Consider the following 20,528-nt stretch of genomic DNA (forward strand, 5'->3'; position numbering starts at 1 on the left):
ACAATTTATTATTTTTCTTTTAGAATTTAGAAAATTAGAAACTTGACACAAGGATGGAAAACAACTTCCAGCTACTCCCAACGTATATGGAATGACGCTCCTCTCTCTCTTTTGTTCTGTTCTCTCCCCTCCTTCGGGGTTTCTTTTCTGCTTACTGTTGACGTCATTCCCGCGGGTGCACTGACGTTTTCCTTCCCCGACATATATATATATATATCTTTAGTATTAAAATAAAGGAATAATCGAATAATTTTTATGAAAAAGTTAGCACATCTACCATTTAATAACACAATAATTAATTTAATACAATTAGCCTGCATGGTAATAATTAAATTAAATTGTTCAGACATTCTTCTAATCTTTGCAACCCAATATCTGAACACAATAAAAAATATTAACAAAAGGTTTCTCTGTTAATATCAAGATTATAATAGAAATTTTTCCATCAACGAGAGTCCATCTATGCGAAATTTTCTATACGCTTTAAGTAGAAAGTTTAGTCAAGCTTTCTCATCTTCGTATATTCCGTAAGCCGTGCGAGAATGTTTCCTCCCGTATGATCAAGTTTCACATTTTTGCCCGTCTGCTCTCGCTGTTTTCCCGGTCTATCCTAAACGATCCGTTATGGGATTTTAAGTTGATAAACATTAAGAGGTCCCTCACAATCTGGCGGGTCTACTTCTTCTATTTGGCTATGGTAGTGTTTTGCCGTCAGGATCGTGGGTTTATTTAATTTTCGGTTGGTTTGAATGTAAAATTAGAGTATTTTGACAGTCAATTTCACTGTTTACGCTGACCCAAACGGCTTTTTTTTATAAGCAAGAGTTCAGTTATTTAATTTTTTATATATACTTTTCCTTTGAAACACCAGATTATTGTGGCCTTATGTTGCCAGTTATAAAGTTTCTACAGTGAAAATGTATACTTATTTATCATTTAACCAGTTTCAACGATTTTATTAGGAACCTTTTTCTACAAACATTTTAAACCAATTTTACGACTTTTCTGGGGTTCTACACAAAAACTGGGATAATATTACCATTTTAAGTAATTAACCGATTTCTGACGAATTTCACGACGGTCGGGCGGTTATCATCACCATATCACCAATATTAATCTAAAATTGTTGATTTATACTTCAAACTTCTGGTTGTACGTCTGTGGCATGAAGATTTAAATAAAAATATCGCCTGGGGTTTTGTCGTGTTGGGTTTATGCTTGTTTTCGCCCTGGTGTCGGGTCGATATTTCGTTTTGACAAGGTAAACAAAAATGTTTTTTACTGCACGGCAATCTAAAGGGCTGCTAATTGCTGCAATTAGATGTCCGAGCGATGGTTTGCTTTTATAAGCGCTCGTCGGGCCCTTAGATCTTTAAAAGCTCTAAAACAGACGGCTCTGACCTTCGCTTTGTATCATGACGATCTCAACTTGAAAATCCCCGTCGTGGGCACGTACAACAAAATGTGTATCTGAGGCCGAATGAATTTTTATAACTTTTCTGTTACTATAGAACAGATTTCCGCCATTGCCCATATTATTTTGCTTGAGTTTTTCGCCTTGTAAACCTAGTACAAGTGTGCTAACAGTACTAACCGTCTTAAATGTATTACAGCCTAGAAGTTTTGTGACGCAGGTGTGCCCTTGCCGAGTAATCAAATTCACCACTTGAATGGTCTGGGGTCTGTTAACTAGTGTAGCAGTGTGCTATTTTGAAAATTCGTACAGGTTAGGCTTTGGTTTATATAAAATATTACTTGAACATAAGTTGGAAGAGATTACAAAAAGAAGAAAGGGGCAGTAGGCATAGGGATAAGGATAAAAGACGCGGCCACAAGGCCTTCTGCACCTCGACCCGAATAGATCTATTCTGCTGCCCTTTTTTATAACTCACTGGCCAGCTTAGGTTGTCAATCAACTTCCATAATTTGTCAGCGGCGCCTTAGTGTAGGATATTGCTGGGTTTTTTTCTGCCCTAGTTGCAAGAACCTGCACCTACAGAGACCTTCACAAAAACATGTGTTGTGCGGTCTCCTTTGCATTATCTGCACAGTGTTTCTTCTGTCTGTACTCCTATCCAGTGCACGTGCTTTCTTAACTGGCAGTGCCCTATCAGGAGTCCAACTAGAATCCTGATTCGGTTGCGGTCGCCTTCCAGTAATTACTTTGTAAATTTTGCGGATGGCCCTTCTATGAATCAGTTCTCGTGCCTCATGCCTGTGTATTGTTCCACCAGGTTTTGGACTCATTAAGGATCCTTTTTAAAATATATTCTCTTTTGTGACAGGAAGCTAAGCCACAGCAGGGTTCAGGATGTAGAGAGCCCTTGTTGGGCCCTCTTTGGCCGACATGTCAACCTGTTCGTTGCCTCTATGTCTCGAGTGCATAGGAACCCCCATGCCAGGATCAGTTCATTGTCACTGACCTCCATGCAGTTCCAAACATTCTTTGCCTTCACCTCGCATGAGGCTAGAGCCTTTAGTGCTGCCTGCCTGTTAAAGAAGATGTCTTCCGGGAAAATATCCTAGCCCTTTTCTTTCCCTGGCTAAGTGTTCAATAGCTATGATTTCAGACTGGAAAATTATAGTATATTTACCTAGGTTTACCGTACTGTAACAGTATTGTTGTTGTATTGAATACTGTTAAAGCCCTTGGCAATGCTGGTACTGAATCGGTCTTCAGTGAAATTTGAGATCGGCTGTAAAAACTTAAATATGTCAGTCTTTAGGCATATTAAGTTTGTTTTGCCCTTATCACCTTAAAACGAGAGCTTGGTAGTAGTAGCTCAATTTGCTATATTCACGACCATGCCTTCATCCAGAGTGCATGTGAGTGAAAAAGTGTCGATAATTCGAATACGGAAAATAACACATTTATCACATTACAATGGCTGCAGTTACAAAAACTGGACGTTATTTGCAAACTTTATCAAACTTCGTTATGATCTTTCTATATAGGCTCGGTTCGGTTTGTTCTAAGGTTTCCTACCCGCCTTAGCACATTAACACGTGTAGCACAATACGCTAAGTGTTTTTGCCCACTTGATTGGCCAGGAAAACCCGAACCTTCAGTTTTCCAGTAAAACTGACAATAAAAATAGAACTAAGCAGCCATTTATTCAAACAGTAGGATCGATTTGAATGTAACAAGGCAAAGAAACAAGTAAACACAATTAATGAGAAAACTATATTGATCATCTTATTAAATTTTATTGATCCAAGACGTCATCAAGGATAGAACTGATGTTTTTATTTCAATCAATTCATTTCGCTCCTCACGACCAGAATTTCAGCATTTCATAATATTTTAATAACACATTTAACACGTATACCTATCGTAAAAATAGGCAAAAAATTCGATTTCTAAATTAGAAACAAATTCGTTCAACAAAACTGGATATTTAGAAAACAGTAGGTAACCTTCATTCATGCGGCTCGTTGGGAAGTAAATTTTTCTTTTTTAAATATTATTTAGAAATAATACAAAAATAAATAAATTTATAATAATAAATAAATATATATATAAATAACTTTAAATTACAATAGACATGCACGATGGTCATATGTTCCAAAATACATAAATAAATAAATTTAAATACATAATGTGTTTACGTTTTTATATATAAATAAATGTTTTCTAACATAAACTTTCAAAAATAATAAAATATATACGTTAAAATTAATTATTTTATGAAGGAACAAAAAAATCTTGAACCTTCAGTCGTGTTGAATGATTTTTTTTGCCGAAAATTAGGGCTTTTTCTGCCTTGTATTCAGAATCCTTATTTTCTGAAGGCACTAGATGAAGGATGAGTTTTGGAAACAAGTCTTGTATAAACTTTTGATCGTTCCTGTAATAAATTCACCATTTGATCTTGTTGATTTTCATGTTTATGTGGTTGTTTATTTTAGCCCGCTATATTTAAAGGGGTGCATGTACGTCTACATTTCCAGCCCATAGACTTATATTATTAATATATTACATGTTTGTCTGAGCGTACCATCAGAAGGTTATTCGTGAGGAAAGTAAATCGATGGGCTATTTATACGTCGGGAACCCCGACTCGGGCTGAATCGATTGGTTTTTCGCCGGTCCCATCGATTGATTGCCTTGTCATTTTTGATTTCACTTTCATAATGAAACACGCATTACTTGACTAATTGAACATGTTGCATCATGCCTCCATCAAATGGAACCGGTCTCTTTTCTAGGCCACGCGGCTCCAAACGGCGGGTATGAATTTTTTATTTCAAAAAAGTACTTGAAGAGAGAAACCGCGCTTTCATAAGTTAGATGGTTGTGGATGATATGGGCCGCTTAAACCCGATGTCGGTTTTGAAAATCTGGTTTAGATTTGTGGGTAAAGACTCATGCCAAAACTGCCGAAATTATACGAAAAAAATGGATGTCATTGTACATATTATATACATGTATTTTACACCTTTAGTCACTGGACCGATATGGTCGGCACTGCACACGGAAGACACGAGCAAGTTTCGAGGCCTTCGTCGTTGAAGGCTAGTGCAATAAAAGGAAGAAAGGCAAGAAAGCCTCCATTACAAGTTACCTGCCAGCCTGTGCATAATTTTACATACATATTTGTATTGTTCTTATTATCCGGAAGTACACGTTATGTCCAGACACGTAGTTCACTGGAAGGTCTCTGGGCATCGTCATTTAAGATGTCACGGACGTTTCTAGGGATGGCACAGTGTATACAACTCAAGCAGCAGGGTTAGGATGGGTCAAAAGCATAGAATGTACTTAAAAAGTTCGTTGACGAAGGGAATGTTCAAGTCATTGTATACAGTGAGGTTGGTCACGTAGTAAGGATGTATGGTAATTCTACTGATGGCGTTTGATGTGCTTGATATTAGACGGCTTAGCTGATTCAAAGTTTCTAGAAGTAAACATGTGTATAATGTTTTAAGCCTTTTTAAAACTCATAGGCAATTTTTGTCCTAAAAGTTCGTAGTTGTGAAAGTTTTGGTCTCTTAAATCTTATTTTGGGGATTCTATATTCTAATCCATTTGAGACTTAAAGATTGGATAATGAATGGCATGGGGAAGTACACAATTTTGCCTCGTATCTCAAGGGTGGTCGAAGCAAAACTGACTGTATACTTTGAGAGTTTGGTTTTAGCATTCAGAAACAGATTGTCATACTGAAAGTCTTGTGTTACTTAGAATCCTTGTGTGCGGATTCTACGACAGCTATCGTAGTATAGTTCAAGGTACCTAATTTGAGGTGATAACGGTAGCTTCCTTGTAGTCGAGGTGCAGTTGAGGAAAAGAATATTAAGTTCAATGTTCGTCGTTGTTTGATGAAGCTATTGTTTTTTGCTTTCTGATTGTCCGTGTTGTTTGTAATGATGGTATGTATTACAATATTGGGATGTATAGATAATAATGCCGTGGTTCGTGGTTTCTGGATGGGTTGCCTGGGCTCTCAAATAGAAGTCCTTCTGTCCTGCTGGGCGCCGTTCGGGTTCCGGATCGGTGGACGCCCCCCCTGTCGGCCGAGGTGGTCCGGTGAGACATACCGGATACGCACATCTGTCTGTTTATAGATTTATGCTTCCCTTTCTATCTGATAGTTGCCAACCTGAGGTACAAATGAGAGGGAAGCACATAAAAGCAGAGAGTCAGTACTAGATCGAAACTCTCAAATGGCTACAGCTTAAAAACTTTTGAAAAACTGGAAAATGAAGCAAAAACATGCCGGAGGTGACCTCAGCTGTTTGTCGGCCTATCCTAGATTATATAGAGGGCTAAAGCAAGTTATTTTAAACCAGGATTGATTGGGTCATACAAGTTTTTGCTTTGTGTTTTGGTCGAACTTCACTATTCCACAACTTTAAAAAAATTTCTTTTACCAGTTTGTACGATTTGTGGTGACTGCGAGGGGGTGATGAGACAGTAGCTTTGTCCTTTACATTTTGATCTACCTATCCTCGCTGTTTTGGTCTTTCAGACGCTCTTTGGCTCCTTGCATTCTTCAGAGTCTGTTTCAACCTGATTATAACCCTAATCACCCGCTGAAGGTGACGAGAAGCTGAAATGCTTTAGACAGACCAAAATTGAGAAGACATTAATGATTGAAAAATGACCAAAGTCTGAATTACGTTAACAAGGTTACTACAAAACTAAAGAGCCACCTAGCAAAAATTACCCTTTCATAATTTTTCTATTCGAAATATATATTGAAACGATTTATTTTGGCATTCCGATTACGAAATTCAGGATATCCGGATTAGCAGATTCGGTCGGTAATCAACAATAGCTGACCTAAATCCTTGTCGACACAACGACTATAACGCGAACCTTATCCCGAACTATTTAATTACTCATGGGCAAATTAATGCATGAAATCTTAGTTCACATCATTTAAAAGTAAAATTGATGATGACATTGTATTAACGAATGGTAATTCTTCGACCCGCCTTCAGCATATTCATGTGCGTCTAAGTCGAACAAATGGACTCCTTGCGACTAATCTAAAGATTCAAAGGTACACTCCAACAACGAAATTATCATAAGAAGGTAGTAACTTCATTACAAAAGCTTTTAGAAATGTAATAACGGTTTTGCACGCGTTATAGTGCAATATGTCAACGTTTAACCAATAAAAGGAAGAAACATTTTCCTTATCGTTAATTTCATAAAGAGAACGTTTGACATAAGGTGAGCATAACGTTCTGGAAGTTTTCGCCTCGATCATCGTATAATGACATCCAGCGGATGAAATTGTGCGGGCTCTCAAAACGTTAACGAAGGCCCCCATGGCATCTCGAACCCGTTTAAGGCTTGCGGCATGCCATTATCTCAAATTGTTACCAATTTCTAAATTACTTAATACAGGAGTCGAATCAATAATTCACGATTTTCCCGACCCGGCTGCAATTTTCGGACAATTTCTCCTCTGTTGTGTTGAGTTTTGAGTGATGTCAGGGAAGAAGGCGATTCGATTCATTACTGGCCTTGTTAAATCAGGGGAAAGAGTTTTATTTCTTCTGATTTCATTTTTTGACAGGGGAAAGCATTTTCAGTTAAAATTGCAAAACGTCGATTATCCTCAATCAGGGAATGAATGTGTAAATTAACATTATGAGATTTCGTGTGGGGTGATTTTGATTGGCATATAGCTTGGCATATAATATTTTAGTTTCCATTGGAATAAATGTATTTTTTTTGTTTCCTTATGTAAATATTGTGTTCTTTTTTTTTCTTTGTGTTAATTTTACTGTTATTGAATTTTCTTTGTTTTATTTTATTTATTTTTTTAACTGATTTTTTTTACACTAATTTTTTTTAACACTAAATGGTTTTTTTTTAACACTAAATATTTTTTTAACACAAAAGCTGACGGTTTCACAACAGGAAAAAAAATCAAAACAGCTGCTAACGGCTCAGTTATATCGTCCTGGCATCTGTACAGTCCAGAATGTTCTCGGTAACCCTAAAAGGCTTCTCACCACTGACACACTATAAATGATTAAATTTTGTACGGTTGTACATTCCGTATCTTCAAATGACAATAACAATGTACGAATAATCATCGGGCCCCACGTTGGGCGCCAAAATCTTACGCCGAGAATTTGCCGGCTTCGCTCCGTGGAGACGGGCGGGGTTACTTAATGAATTAAGAATATTAAACTTAATATTAAATTTAAAAAAAGATGGGCGCCACGCTGTTTATGTACACGGAAACAGCGAACCGTAAAAAAAAATAAAATAAAATAAAACAGAGAAAATTCAATAACAGTAAAATTAACACAAAGAAAAAAAGAACACAATATTTACATAAGGAAACAAAAAAATACATTTATTCCAATAGAAACTAAAATATTAAACATAGATTGATCTTAATTCTCTACGGGTAACATTTTAACAAACTTACACACTAAATGAACCTAAATTATCATAAAATCTAAATAAACATTCCTTAAAACTAAACTTTCCTGGGAACCAGTGTCCAGATATGCTTCTTTTCCAGGCGCTTGAAAATCCCCGCTTCTAGGAATGTGGAGCACCTTCTCTGAAGTTGAGTGGGTCCGCGATCGCCTTCGTTGATTTTCTTTGATCCGGCCAGGCCGTAGGGATATCCGTCTCGACGCACACTGTCCTCGCTTTTTTTTTACTCCTCTACTCTCTCATAAGCCTATCCTAGGCCGTCTTAATTTTGAGGAACCCACCGCCAATTTTAGTTCAGGAGGCATTACAATTCAGGAGGCATCCCTGGCCAAACAACAACAATACACTCATACTATGTTACGAACGTAACACTCTTCTTCTCATTAAACAAAACAGATGTGAACTTCTTTAACTTGCCCGAAGCATCATAGCCGTACCATTCACCTAATGGCATTGAGCGAGATGTAACTCTTTCTTCAGAATTAGTCGTTTGCGATAATCCTTATCTTTTTCTCTGGTTTGATCTGTCAAACTCGGTAGAATTGTGTTGTTCCTAACCCTACTTGAAACAGTGAACCTCCTCTGAAAGTGTGAGAAGTACCGTTACAATACAAAACTGAAGATATCAAAATGCTCATAGGCGTCAGACAGATCAGTCCGGCGAGGATATGCTGGCCAAAATGTTCTGTAACGACCAAATTACAGGTTAAACACTACATGCTGTGGTAGTCTGAGATGAAAGATAGGAATTGTTTTGATACAATTTATCTGTTGAACTTACTTCTTGTTGAATTTTCACATTGATTTGTTGTTGCATCTGCGTATTCGCTGGAAGCTCAAAGGCAGCCTACTATCTATAAAAATCTTCATCATCCTGGCCAACAGTCGTTCCCAAATCGTCCGTTAAAAGGACAATGAGGATCTTTAGCGTTCGTACCTGGCTCATGGCCTTACCGGTCGTTTTGATTCTCAAGATGAGAGATGACGCACCTCCCCTCACGACTGAATGTGTGTTACAGCCGCAAGCATTGGTGTAGAAGCTGTCCCAGCCCCGAGGGGCCAAGACGAACCTCACTCCCCGCTTGCCAATTACGAGTGGTCGGGTCCGCATTGTGCATCGACCGTACGCCGCGCGTAAAGGGCTACCCAAAGTGGCTGATCAGCCTGGTCTCTACTATCTCCCAGAGTATTAGGGCTCCTCTAGCTTAAGAACTTCCGGATCCGCTCCGGCCGCGGTTTTGTTTAAAGTGGAATTGCTAACCACCCCCTAAAGGAGACTGCCTTTGGTAAAGGACGCCATTCGGGTAGATCGACCACTATCCACTCCCATCCGCCACTTCTCCGTATTCGACGGACTCCGTCAGCGTAGTCTGAACGTCCTCAACGGTATACGCTTCAATGGTTCGATCCTTCGTAACCCGGGAGGCCGGGTTTATAACGAATGTCATACGCAAGTGCTCGGGCGAAGGTCACAGATTGAAGAACAGCCTCTTCTCTATGTTCCCTCCAGGAACCTCACCACTAACCACTACGAGTCCGTCCCCATTGTAGTAGGGGCTGGACTTTGGAACATTTCTACTACCCCGTAGAACCGATGGTTAACCATCCCTCCTAGCCAATAGGTACTTTAGAATATGGACCCGATTCTCACACTTTCCTTTGTACAGGGTGGACGCGGGAGTCCCTTAGAGTAGTGTCCTCCGCCCGCAGAGGTGGATAGTCCCGGCCTAAAACCAAACGGCTCGATGACGATGCCGTTTTCATATAGAAAGGCAGCTATGCGGGAAAGCAATAACATCGTGCTAACAGAGCTAAGTAGGCTAGTAGATCTGTAACTGTTTGGATCTGTAACTGTTGTCTTGCCAGGTTTCGAAATGAGGATAAATTTAAAGGTTTTCCAGTAGTTTAGTAATCATGATTTGCTTGAAGGTTGTTAGGTGGACTATGACTTTTGAGGAAGAGGCATTTCAGAAACGACTAAAATGAACGGAAACTACCAACAACCTTCGTGTTTATTACTCTGCACACCTCAAGAAGAATCTCACATAATCCCACATGAGTCAATGTATATTTATTAAATATATTATGCATGAGGATAATGGGAAGTCATACATATCATATAATAAAACCGCAATGTGGGCGAATTAAAAATAAAACCGGAACGCTAAGTTATAACGATTCTGCGACCGCAAAATGGTTTAACGAGTGAGGTTTATAATAAGCGGATTCTGCAAACGCGTCAACCTTTTCCACGTTGACGAACTTGAAATGGGATTTGGACAGATTTTATAATTCGTTTTTATAATTTACAATTAAAAAGTATTAAGCATGTTTGAGAGTGCGAACGTTTTATTTTTATTTGTTCAATTATATACAAACGAAAAGGTCATGTGTACTGAAGATACATAAATATAATTTTACCGAACAGATAAAACGTACGAGGATGCATTTGTGCGAACTTTTATTTATACCTCATCAACTATATAATACTAAGAAGTTCAAAATTTTAAACTTAACTTTAAACTTTCAGTACTTTGAAGACCAAGTTCTTCAATTATTTCTTGAATTGTTGATTCGAATATGGTTATATAGCAAAGCCTTTAAATATTTCGATATATAATTCTGTCCAAATATAGTTTTATTATTGAGGCCGTATTTGCGGTTTATCCGAGACCTCAGTGGATCAATAAAACTTGTACATTAGTAAAAAGACAATAAATTAAATATATTTAAAGTAAGTAAATTTAACGTACAGCATGTCCGCATATTTGTCCTAATTGACATTAATAATAGGTAGAAAATTAAGCAATCGAATCTTTATAGAAACTTAAACAAGACATTTCACTTTAGAACTTCTATCGAAAATAGCCTCTAATAACTTTGGTGATACAGCACCGTCAATTTTCGCTGAATGTTTTTGTCAGAATAACAGCTTATAAACTGAGGTGGGATTTCTCTTTGATTTCTGCAGTTATAAACTTGTTTATCATTTCCGGTTTTTACGGTCTGCCATTATCACTAGTTTTACTGGCCTAACCCTGCTTATAACCCTGACTGTGCAGTTTCATCGTTAAGAACATCCTGGTCCGCCATCTTCGTTAGTGGATTTGTCTCGGTGCCTCACCCTACTTATAACCCTACCGAGAAGTGTTTAGTGTGCACTGAAATGAGCTGGCAAAAATGTAAAGAACATGAGATTTTCCATTGAGTTCTGCACGGTGTGAACTTGTTTGATAATTTCAATTTTTACGGTCTGCCATTATCACTAGTAGATTTAGGTGACCTCACCCTCATCCAGACCATTTAGTTTTTTCGTCTAAGATCTGGTCTAATTGACCATAATAATGGGGAGAAAATGGAGCGATACAATTTTTTATAGAAATTTAAAATAGGATATTTCGTTTTGTACTAACTTCTGTATATCAAAAATAGACGTATACATTTAGACATCCAGTTCCGTCGATTCTGGCTGTATATTTTGGTTTGAATCGTATTAACATTTTACGATATTTCAAGTCTAGTCAATAGCCATCCATATATAAATAATCGACAAAACATTTTGAATTTTTCCTAAGTATTCGATTTCGAATTATTGCATATATTTCGATTAAAATTGGAAATATGGACAAAAGAAAGCTTAATTAAAGAGTTTTCCGTCATGTCTCACCAAATACCTCTGTTATCATCATTTGTACATAAATCGTTCTCGATAATCATGCCAGACGTCGTCAATAATTTAATTCTGTAGATTGAACCAGTATTTATTATTTTCGATCTTATTTATTCTCATTTAAATTATGTATAAGGCGCTCTATTAACATAAATCGGACATTTTGATTCAAAACCCATTTGACTTTTAAACAAAGAAACCTCAAGGTTCGCGATTGTGCATCCTTAAAACTTTACATCATCCATGTGAATTTTAACATTTTCCTTTTATCGACATACTGGAATTGCCACCAAAAAAAACAGGGATGAATTTTTTGAGAATTACATTTCGTATACACATAAGAAATGATCTTTTGACGGGAATCACTGTATGATCCTGTATAACATGAATATAAATCTGATGGAAATAATTAAATCCACGAGTGAAAACATCTGCTGGCAAGGAAATTCAACCTGAATATGTTATTAAAGCAATGGCATGTAAAAAAACAAGGAAGAATTATCATATAATTAATTTCTATCAATGAAGTCAAAGACCTCTAATAGTATCGGGAAAAGGAAAGAAATTGTTAGCGACATTGTTGACTTTATATAACTGTTGAAACTTAACGAAGTTAACTTCAAGGGAAACATTTCATAGAACCTTTTATAATCGTATACTGTTCTATCTATAAACCTAGTTCAACGTTTTTCTTTGCATGCATTAAGTGGTTTTGTTTAAAATAATCCGTACACTCCTGAAACCTGCAAACAGTTGATAGTCACCATGACATACTGGGTCAAATTATGTGTGGTAGTATTTGAAATTTGTACATATCAGGTTATATTACGTCTGCTTTCGTGATGGACTGTTGACAGTAGTTTGATGATAATTAATTTACATTCCATGCTTGTCTCCCCTGGACAACTGTGCACTGTTGCAATAACGAGAAAATTAATAACATAACACAACATAATGGAAACGTTCTGTCGTGCTTAATTAAAAATCAGATTTGTTTTAAGTTATAGATTGTTTTGATCATACTGGTCTGCCCATATCCATTTGGCCATTTTGCTATCTCCGGGGGTTGGTTTGTTTCTGTGCCTCGCTCTGCATATAACATTAAGCTGCATATGCTATGGAACGAACTAGCACGCATTTATAGAGGTTGTGACATGATTTGAGTTTTTTTGAGTTGCCTATAAACGTATTGTTTGAAAATTTTCATTTTGTATGGTCTGCCATTATCACTAGTAGGTTATTTGACCTCTCCCTATTTATAATCGTGTTTAGCTGTTGAAGATGGTAAAACACGCCTTGCATCTAAAAATCAAACGATAAAAGATAGATAAATTGCAATTCCGAAACAACAAATCATTGGTTCCCCCCCCAAAGAAGAAATCTTACATTTTTATCAAGTTACAAGCCCCTAAGCAGTTAACTTATTAGCAAACGGCATGTTTAGTAGTAATTAAAATGAAGCGTGCTTTAGTATTACGTGAAAAGAAATACTTCTTCGTGAGTACACTAATGTGCATCTCACATGTACTGCACGCCTGTTATGGTTTTAGTAGGATTATTTGAAAATTGATTTAAAAATATTTTTTCCTTTACAAATTTTTCAAATTAATTCATTAACTTTCCTGTTTTTCCTAGAGAAAATCCCGTCGGTTAATTTGATCCGTTTTTTGCGATCCGTTAACTCCCTCTTGTTTGTCCACTCTGGGGCCGTTCTGATGAAGGTGGTGAAGTTTGAACACGCACCAATTTATCGACCGGCTCATTAATCCTCCAGAACTCTTTTGGGTGAACCTTAGACCTCGTTAAAGAAAGATGTTATCATGGATTATTTTAAATCCACCTTCAAGGTTTGATAATTAGCACACCGGTCGTCTGATTAACAATACAGTATGTAAGAAGAATTTGTTTTGCATATAAGGTCCTTCCTATTTTGCCCGTTTGTTCAGTTTGGATGCCCGCATGTTGTCCCTATTAAAATAAGAATTTAATAAAACAATTTCGACAGAAGGTGAAAGTTTGTAAACCAAGATGACAAGGATCAAATTTTAAACCTCAGATTGGGTGCAGCAACGGACCCTTATAGATTAAATGTGCGATTTTAAGAACCTCCGTCGTTTCTGGACGATTGATCTAGACCGTTTTGGAATGTCGGCGCGTTCGATTTTCGATATCTTTTGCTGTGGGTGAAGGTCGGTGCCTCACTCCACTTATAACCCTACCTTGCCACAGCTAATTAGTCAGCTTTAGATTGTTAATCAGGTTTTATGAAACCTGGCTCTTGGTTTTTCGTCATCTAGTAGCAGTGCACTATGCCTGGATAGTCCCTCACAGAATCTGTTTCGATGTTTCTTCCTCTTTTTAGCAAAATGTCCACCACGTTTCTTCTGCCAGTAGTCCTGACCATACACCTTCTTAGGCGATAGTCTCAAGTAAGATACTCAAAATTCGAGTTTTATTTCGGTTATTTTTTTAATAGACTCATCTTGGGGGGGTGTTGATTTTTTCTTTTTTTCGCATTGCGAGAACATAGTGAACTGCGGCACATGACAAGGCAGCAGGCAGTCTGCTTTGACGTGTTTCCTAGCTCGAATTCTATCCAAGCCACCTGTAACACCGAAGAGTACCTCAGCACTATACATGATTCCACTATACATGAACTGCCATAAAGTGCTATACGTAGAACACGATAGGGATAATAAGATGTGACCACAGAACTTCTTGCATCTCGACCCAAATAGATGTATTGTACCCCCCTATATTTGTTAAAGCTCACTGGTTAGCTTTGGCTGTTGATCAGTTTCCCTAGCCTGACGTTTTCCTTACCTTGCAGCAGCGTTTCTACCTATTTAAAAGAAAACTTAACTATTTAGCAAATACATGTAACTATGTATGGAAAAACAAAGTTTATTATTACATAAAAGTGGGGACTTCTTTCCTATTAATTAATTTAACAGTTATTATCATTATTGCTAGTGTAAGCTATTAACGGAGAGCTTTAGTGAAGTGTACTTCATTTTAATTCATTAAATTCACTAATTTCGTGGTCCGCTTGACCAATTAATACTTTACAATGGCAAAAGGAGGGAAACTCATAAGGTGGGGTTGAGATGAGGAGTTGATGTCCGAGTGGATCGAGGTCACGATAGCTCAGGTGGTAGAGCAGCGGCGAATCTAGCCGAAGGTCGTGGGTTCGAATCCCTCTCGTGCCATTAGCTTTTTTTCATCTCAACAAAAAACCTTAATTAATTGTAAAGTATTAATTGGTCAGGCGGACCACGAAATTAGTGAATTTAATGAATTAAAATGAAGTACACTTCACTAAAGCTCTCCGTCGCCATTTCAATTGTCGTCGAGAATCAAAACCGATTACACGACATTTGGAAAATGGCAAAAGGAGGGAAAACTCATAAGGTAGGTTTGAGATGAGGAGTTGATGTCCTAGCTTTGTTTCATCTCAACAAAAAACCTTAATTAATTGTAAAGTATTAATTGGTCAAGCGGACCACGAAATTAGTGACTTATTTTATATGCTATTTTCAGATGTATAAAGACTAAATAGTAGAGATCGAGTTCTCTGGCCCTCGATAGTTTGCCACGGATAAAAGTCCTTTTACATACAGTTCCTCAGGGGTTGTAAACATTTAACTTTATTTAAATGGTTAAAACCACCATCATACTTCTGAAAATTAAAGATTGCTGTTGTTTTATAGCTAAACATGATATTTTCATTTACTCACTCTTTTCGATGAATGTTTTGATAGATTGTACACCCTTTTTAATGTCATTGTAAAGACTGGATATTTTTACTTTGAAATACTCATGTCTTATGTATTTTTAAACTTGTTTTATGGTTTTGAAAACATGCCAATCTCTTCTAACATTCTTTACACATGTATGTTCCTAATTATCGTCGACTTGTCAGCAATCCAGCTATAAAGGAGCTCCTCTCAGGAAAAATTCCAATCTGGTTAAATTTTGGGCAGCATGCGTTTTCAATCATAATTGCCACATTAAGCACGTTCTTTTCTTGTATTTTAGAACGGTTGCGTTTGACTTCGTGGAACATTTTTGACAGAGTACTTCATTTTTACTTAATTGTCTTGATTTGGTCCATTCTCAGGCGCGCTCTTTTTCGGAATTCTTAGACATGCTTTATTCATTGTTTAGTGCAGTTAGTTAGGAGATATATAACAGCCGTTAACCAGGCTTTCTACTCGTACACCACAAAAACGCGGATGTACCGTGCGATGCCCCTTCGCGCAATCCTCCACCTTTTCCTGTCGAATCGGTTTCAGAGAATGATGTCAATTTTAGGGACGGCCTTGGTTTTAGAATAATTTTCCACACTGCTGCATCGTTGCAAGTTGCAACCCTGGGATATTTTAAATTAGGCCGCTTACGAGTTCGTATAACCATGGAATTCTGCCTGTGATAATGGCATTCACATGTGCATAAAGTTCATTATGACGCTGAACTTTGGTATTTAATAAACCAGGCACTGTTCTTCTTCTTATTTAAAGCCGTTATCTTTTACTACACACATANTATATATATATATTAAATTCAAGGTTAAGACCGATTAGAAAAACACTCCGTTCATTCTTTAAGCTTTCGAGGAATAGACCCTTTCATAAGGACTTTGAAATTATGTATGTTCTAAGTTAATAAATATGAACATTTAGTTACAATATTAAAAGTTGCGGTTTTAAGTGAACGGGGAATGCCTGTTGAATCGAAACGTCTTAACGCAGTTTTCGATAGATGGGAGTTTCTTTAGATTTAAGAGCGAGACCAAGCGGACCAGTGATGATTATTTTAAACAGACTGACTTCCACAGTAGTTCATCCAAGGGGCTTTTAATCTTGGCGTAATTGTTTGCAGTTTTTCTGATGGAACTAATGAAGACCAGTGTAGATGCCGCAGATATTTATTTATACGACGGATCGCGATGATCTATTGTGCTATTAAGTTAAGGGTTACTCGAGATTTTCGTATGCTAAAATTGCTAAAGTGTTCAGGTAGACACGATTAGCACATAAGCTTGAATAACCCCTACCTCTTGATAGAAATCGAGTAGTGCTACACTTGTTTTTAAAAAAAACTGCTACTACATAAAAGGAGTTAACACGATTAACAACATTAGCGCAGCATATGTGAATATCCCTCTTAAGGTTCGATTTAATGTATTAACAAAATATTTATTTATTTATTAACACAAATTTTTTACAATTTAATTATTATAGAATAATTCACTATTTTTCGTGGTCCGCTTGGCCAGTTAATTGAATGTATTAATTGGTCAAGTGGACCACGAAAAATAGTGAATTTAATGAATTTAAATGAAGTATACTTCACTAAAGCTCTCCGTGGCCATTTCATTTGTCGCCGAGAATTACACGACATTTGAAAAATGGCAAAAAAGAGGGAAAATTCAATAGGTGGGGTTGAGATAGGAAGTTAGTTTCTGAGTGGATCGAAGTCACGATAGCTCAAGTGGTAGAGCAGCGGCGTATCAAGCCGAACATCGTGGGTTCGAATCCCGCTCGTGCCATTGACTTTTTTATCTCAACTAAAAACCTTAATTAATTATAGAATAAGTAGAATTAAGAATAAGTAAAGTATAACTCAGTTCTTAAAACCAGCTAGTCTATAATATTTCATGATTTCTAACATGTCTTTGTCTTGTTTCAGGTGAGTTGATGGAAGAAAGTTACCTAGGTAAAGTTTTCCTATTTTCTAACGTAATAATAATTAAAACAATTTAGTATAAAATATCAGCATTCATTCGCCATAATGTTGAATCCTCCAAAGTTTCTTTTTTTCCAAAGAATTTTTAAGTATTTTTAATTTTTTTTAAATGGATACTAAATTTAACACGTTTATGCATGATTTGTATTCTTATTTTTTATTAATATGTCTTCTTTCTCAAGGATTAACATCAATGTAAAGAGAATTAGTCGATTTTTTATGTTTTTTATATGCAAATCAGTAAAGTCATTTTATGTTATTTGAAAAACAAAAGTTTTAACACCAGTCATGTACACAACATTTTTTAAAAATCTACTAATTAGTTCTATTTTAACTCTCCTAGCACCGAAAAGAATGTTTCTCAAAAGTCGTGTTGAATCTTTAATAGAGTTTTCAAAGAGATCAATCATTTTGTCGACTTCTGATGGTCAGGGCATAAATTCGTCTAAGCCGGTTCAACATATCCAATTTAGTTTAAGAGAAACAGCAAATTAGTTTGCATAAACTAAATAAGTGAAGTAAAGTTCCTGTCATACCACTCGTTCACTGTGTTCCGCTCGTATACACTAAATTATTTTTGTAATTAAGTATTCATGATGGTTATCTCAGAGATATATCGTCTTTAGCTAACCAGCTGATCAAGGTGTCATGATATTTTCAATTGGCCATGGGTGGGGGTGGGAGAGAGCTTAGGAAAGATGGATCTGAATTGAAACCCAACGGATCGTCAACCTGTGGTAGTATCTATGGGTTTGTCCCATGAATGGCAATACCACTTTTGTCGAGAAAGTATGTTTTCCTTGCGGATTAAGCTCAATATTGGCTTTCTCTCGTAGTATATGCACAGATTTTGTTTGCCAGCCTCTGCAGACTGCGGACTTTTCATCCGAAAGACTTGTTGCGATAGACTCTGGGGTTCTTCACTTCTCTAAAGTTCAAATTAGTCCAGCTGGGTGAAAATAGTGCTGCATGTAGTTTTTCATCTTTTAGATCAAGCTCAAGTTTGGCTTGGGTACTTATACAGATGTCTTTGACAACCAATGCTATATTTGGAATGTGTGTCAAGAATCACGACGCGGATGATTTCATGTATGTAATAGTGTGGTATTTCGTGAAATAGAAATACGTTGCAGTAGCTGGATGATGGGGTGGGATTAGTTTTCATTAACTTAGACTTAAGGGAAAGACATGAGACCAGGCTGGAGTATTGTAGAGAGGAGCGGGGTGGCTATGACAGGTTCGATTACTATTGGAAGAAAGTATAGCCGTGTCATCGACGAATATAAAAGATTGGGTGTGTCGGCAGAATATGGGGTGTAGATAAGTGATTGTTTACGGAACAGCTGTTTGTTGAGATAAATGGAAAATATATGTGTTGGGCAATATGAAGGTTGGATTTTAGATGGATAAAAAGTAGTCCAGCTTCACGTCCACCTACCCGTTGGGTGTCGCGGACGAGGTATCCGAACCATTTTACATTACTTTTTCCAAATTATTCTCAATTAAAATTTCAAAGGTTATACCGAGATCTGAACCTAGAACCACTAACGTGACAAATAGTCGGACGCCCTGACCACTCGGTTCCTGCAGTCCCCTGGAAAATGTAGATTTGTACTATATGAAAGTAAAATTTAAGGGTGGATTATATCTTTCGAATTTTCTCTATGGACCTGGGTGATGGCATAACCCTTTGCATATGAAGAGATGTTCAAGAAGAAATCCAAACAGTACTGCTTCAATTCAAGGGCTATAGTGATGGTGTCCACAACGCTGTGTTGGTTGTATGGTAAAGTAGTGATTGAAATCAAACTGGTGATTATAAATATGTTCAGGTCATTAATATGTTAAATCCATAATATTTAATTGCACATAAGTCCATAGAACATATCCCTATTTATTGTATTTGTATTCAAAGCTTCAGTGGCGGATATTTTGAAATTTTATCAAGTAAAACATTCAGAACTTGTGCATTCTTTTACATTCTGCCTTCATTTTGTTATTGAATTGAATTTCGAAGGTGCTTTTTCTAGGAGCTTTTTCTCGGATCCGGTTGGGCCTTCTTATCCTTTATGAATGGGCCTCCTTGTTCCCTTTCAAGGCCCTGTTCCAAATTTGTCTAAGCTCTTTCGCACAATCCGCCCATTGAGACTCAAAGTCTAATTCACAAAGCGGACACGTGTCTGTCCGCAATTCTAAATTTAATTTTTTCAAAGAGAAATACGCAACTACCGCGTCTTTTTACGGAAAAATATCGCTTGTTAAGCAGAACGAATTATTAACAATTTCCTCGATTTTGAATTGAAAATGTTACATTTTGCATTGTTACAAATCCGTTTTGCGTTAAATAAAACGTTTAAAAATACAAATAACGTCAACAACCTTTCCAGATTTTCAGCTGCTAAAGGCGCAAACATGTTCGAGGATCTTATTGAATGTCTTCCTTCTTTTCAAAAATTGGTCTCGTGGAATAGCGTGTTTCTAATTTTAACTTTCTAATTTTAAAGTGTTGTACAATTGCTTAACCAATAGGTTGAATTTTATGATAAGATTACCTTTAACCCACCTTTTGTAGTGACAGTACAATGCCCAACCTAAATTGGAAGTAGTATAGTCCTTTTAACCCTTTGCTCATCCTTGCTCCCATATTAAATAGTAATGATTTGTAAAAAATGAACGTGTGGTATGGCTGTAAAATTTTCGTATGTTATGTATACTAACGCTATTCAGAGGATCGTTCATTTCACAATAAAGACTTCTTTTTTATGTGTGTATGTTTCTTTCTACATTTTTAATTCTTTTGAGAACTGTGTGGTGTTTAGTGACCGTTACTTAATGATTATTTGGAGGTCGTGATATGCGGTCTGGTATGACGTATGTTTTAGAAAAAACATTTTCTTTCTCATGCCAACGTTTCGATCTTTATTGAGATCATCTTCAGGGCTCGAAACGTTGGCACTATAAAGAAAATGTTTTTCTAAAACCTACGTCACACCGGACCGCATCTCACGACCTCCAAATAATATTTTGAGAACGTTTTCATTATAAGCAACTGACATGAGGTTTTTAAACAACAAATTTGAAAAAGCGTACGAGTTTACACTGTTTATCCCAAGACAGTGCTAATCGAGTATGCTATTAGTCCCGAAATAGAACACTTGCGTCTCTTCACTTAATTACAGTGTGTTTCAATAACGTCTA

The 20,528-nt window shown here is 36.9% G+C and overlaps 1 protein-coding gene across 3 annotated transcripts in view; it reads left to right on the forward strand.

Moving 5' to 3' along the window:
* The window catches only part of LOC106664232, a 98,846-nt gene that overhangs the window by 43,226 nt on the left and 35,092 nt on the right, over positions 1-20,528 (forward strand). Inside the window, exon 3 of one of the 3 annotated variants that reach the window (XM_014389740.2) lies at positions 17,274-17,300. The exons of the other annotated variants lie outside the window; for them this stretch is intronic. Within the exon in view, the coding sequence (XP_014245226.1) occupies positions 17,274-17,282 (9 nt within the window). The 3' untranslated portion in view covers positions 17,283-17,300. The remainder of the gene's footprint in view (positions 1-17,273; positions 17,301-20,528) is intronic. 3 annotated transcript variants of the gene reach the window in all.

This window comes from Cimex lectularius, unplaced genomic scaffold (genome assembly GCF_000648675.2).
Source record: "Cimex lectularius strain Harlan isolate CLEC.00 unplaced genomic scaffold, Clec_2.1 scaffold98, whole genome shotgun sequence".
NCBI classification, from domain to species: domain Eukaryota; kingdom Metazoa; phylum Arthropoda; class Insecta; order Hemiptera; family Cimicidae; genus Cimex; species Cimex lectularius.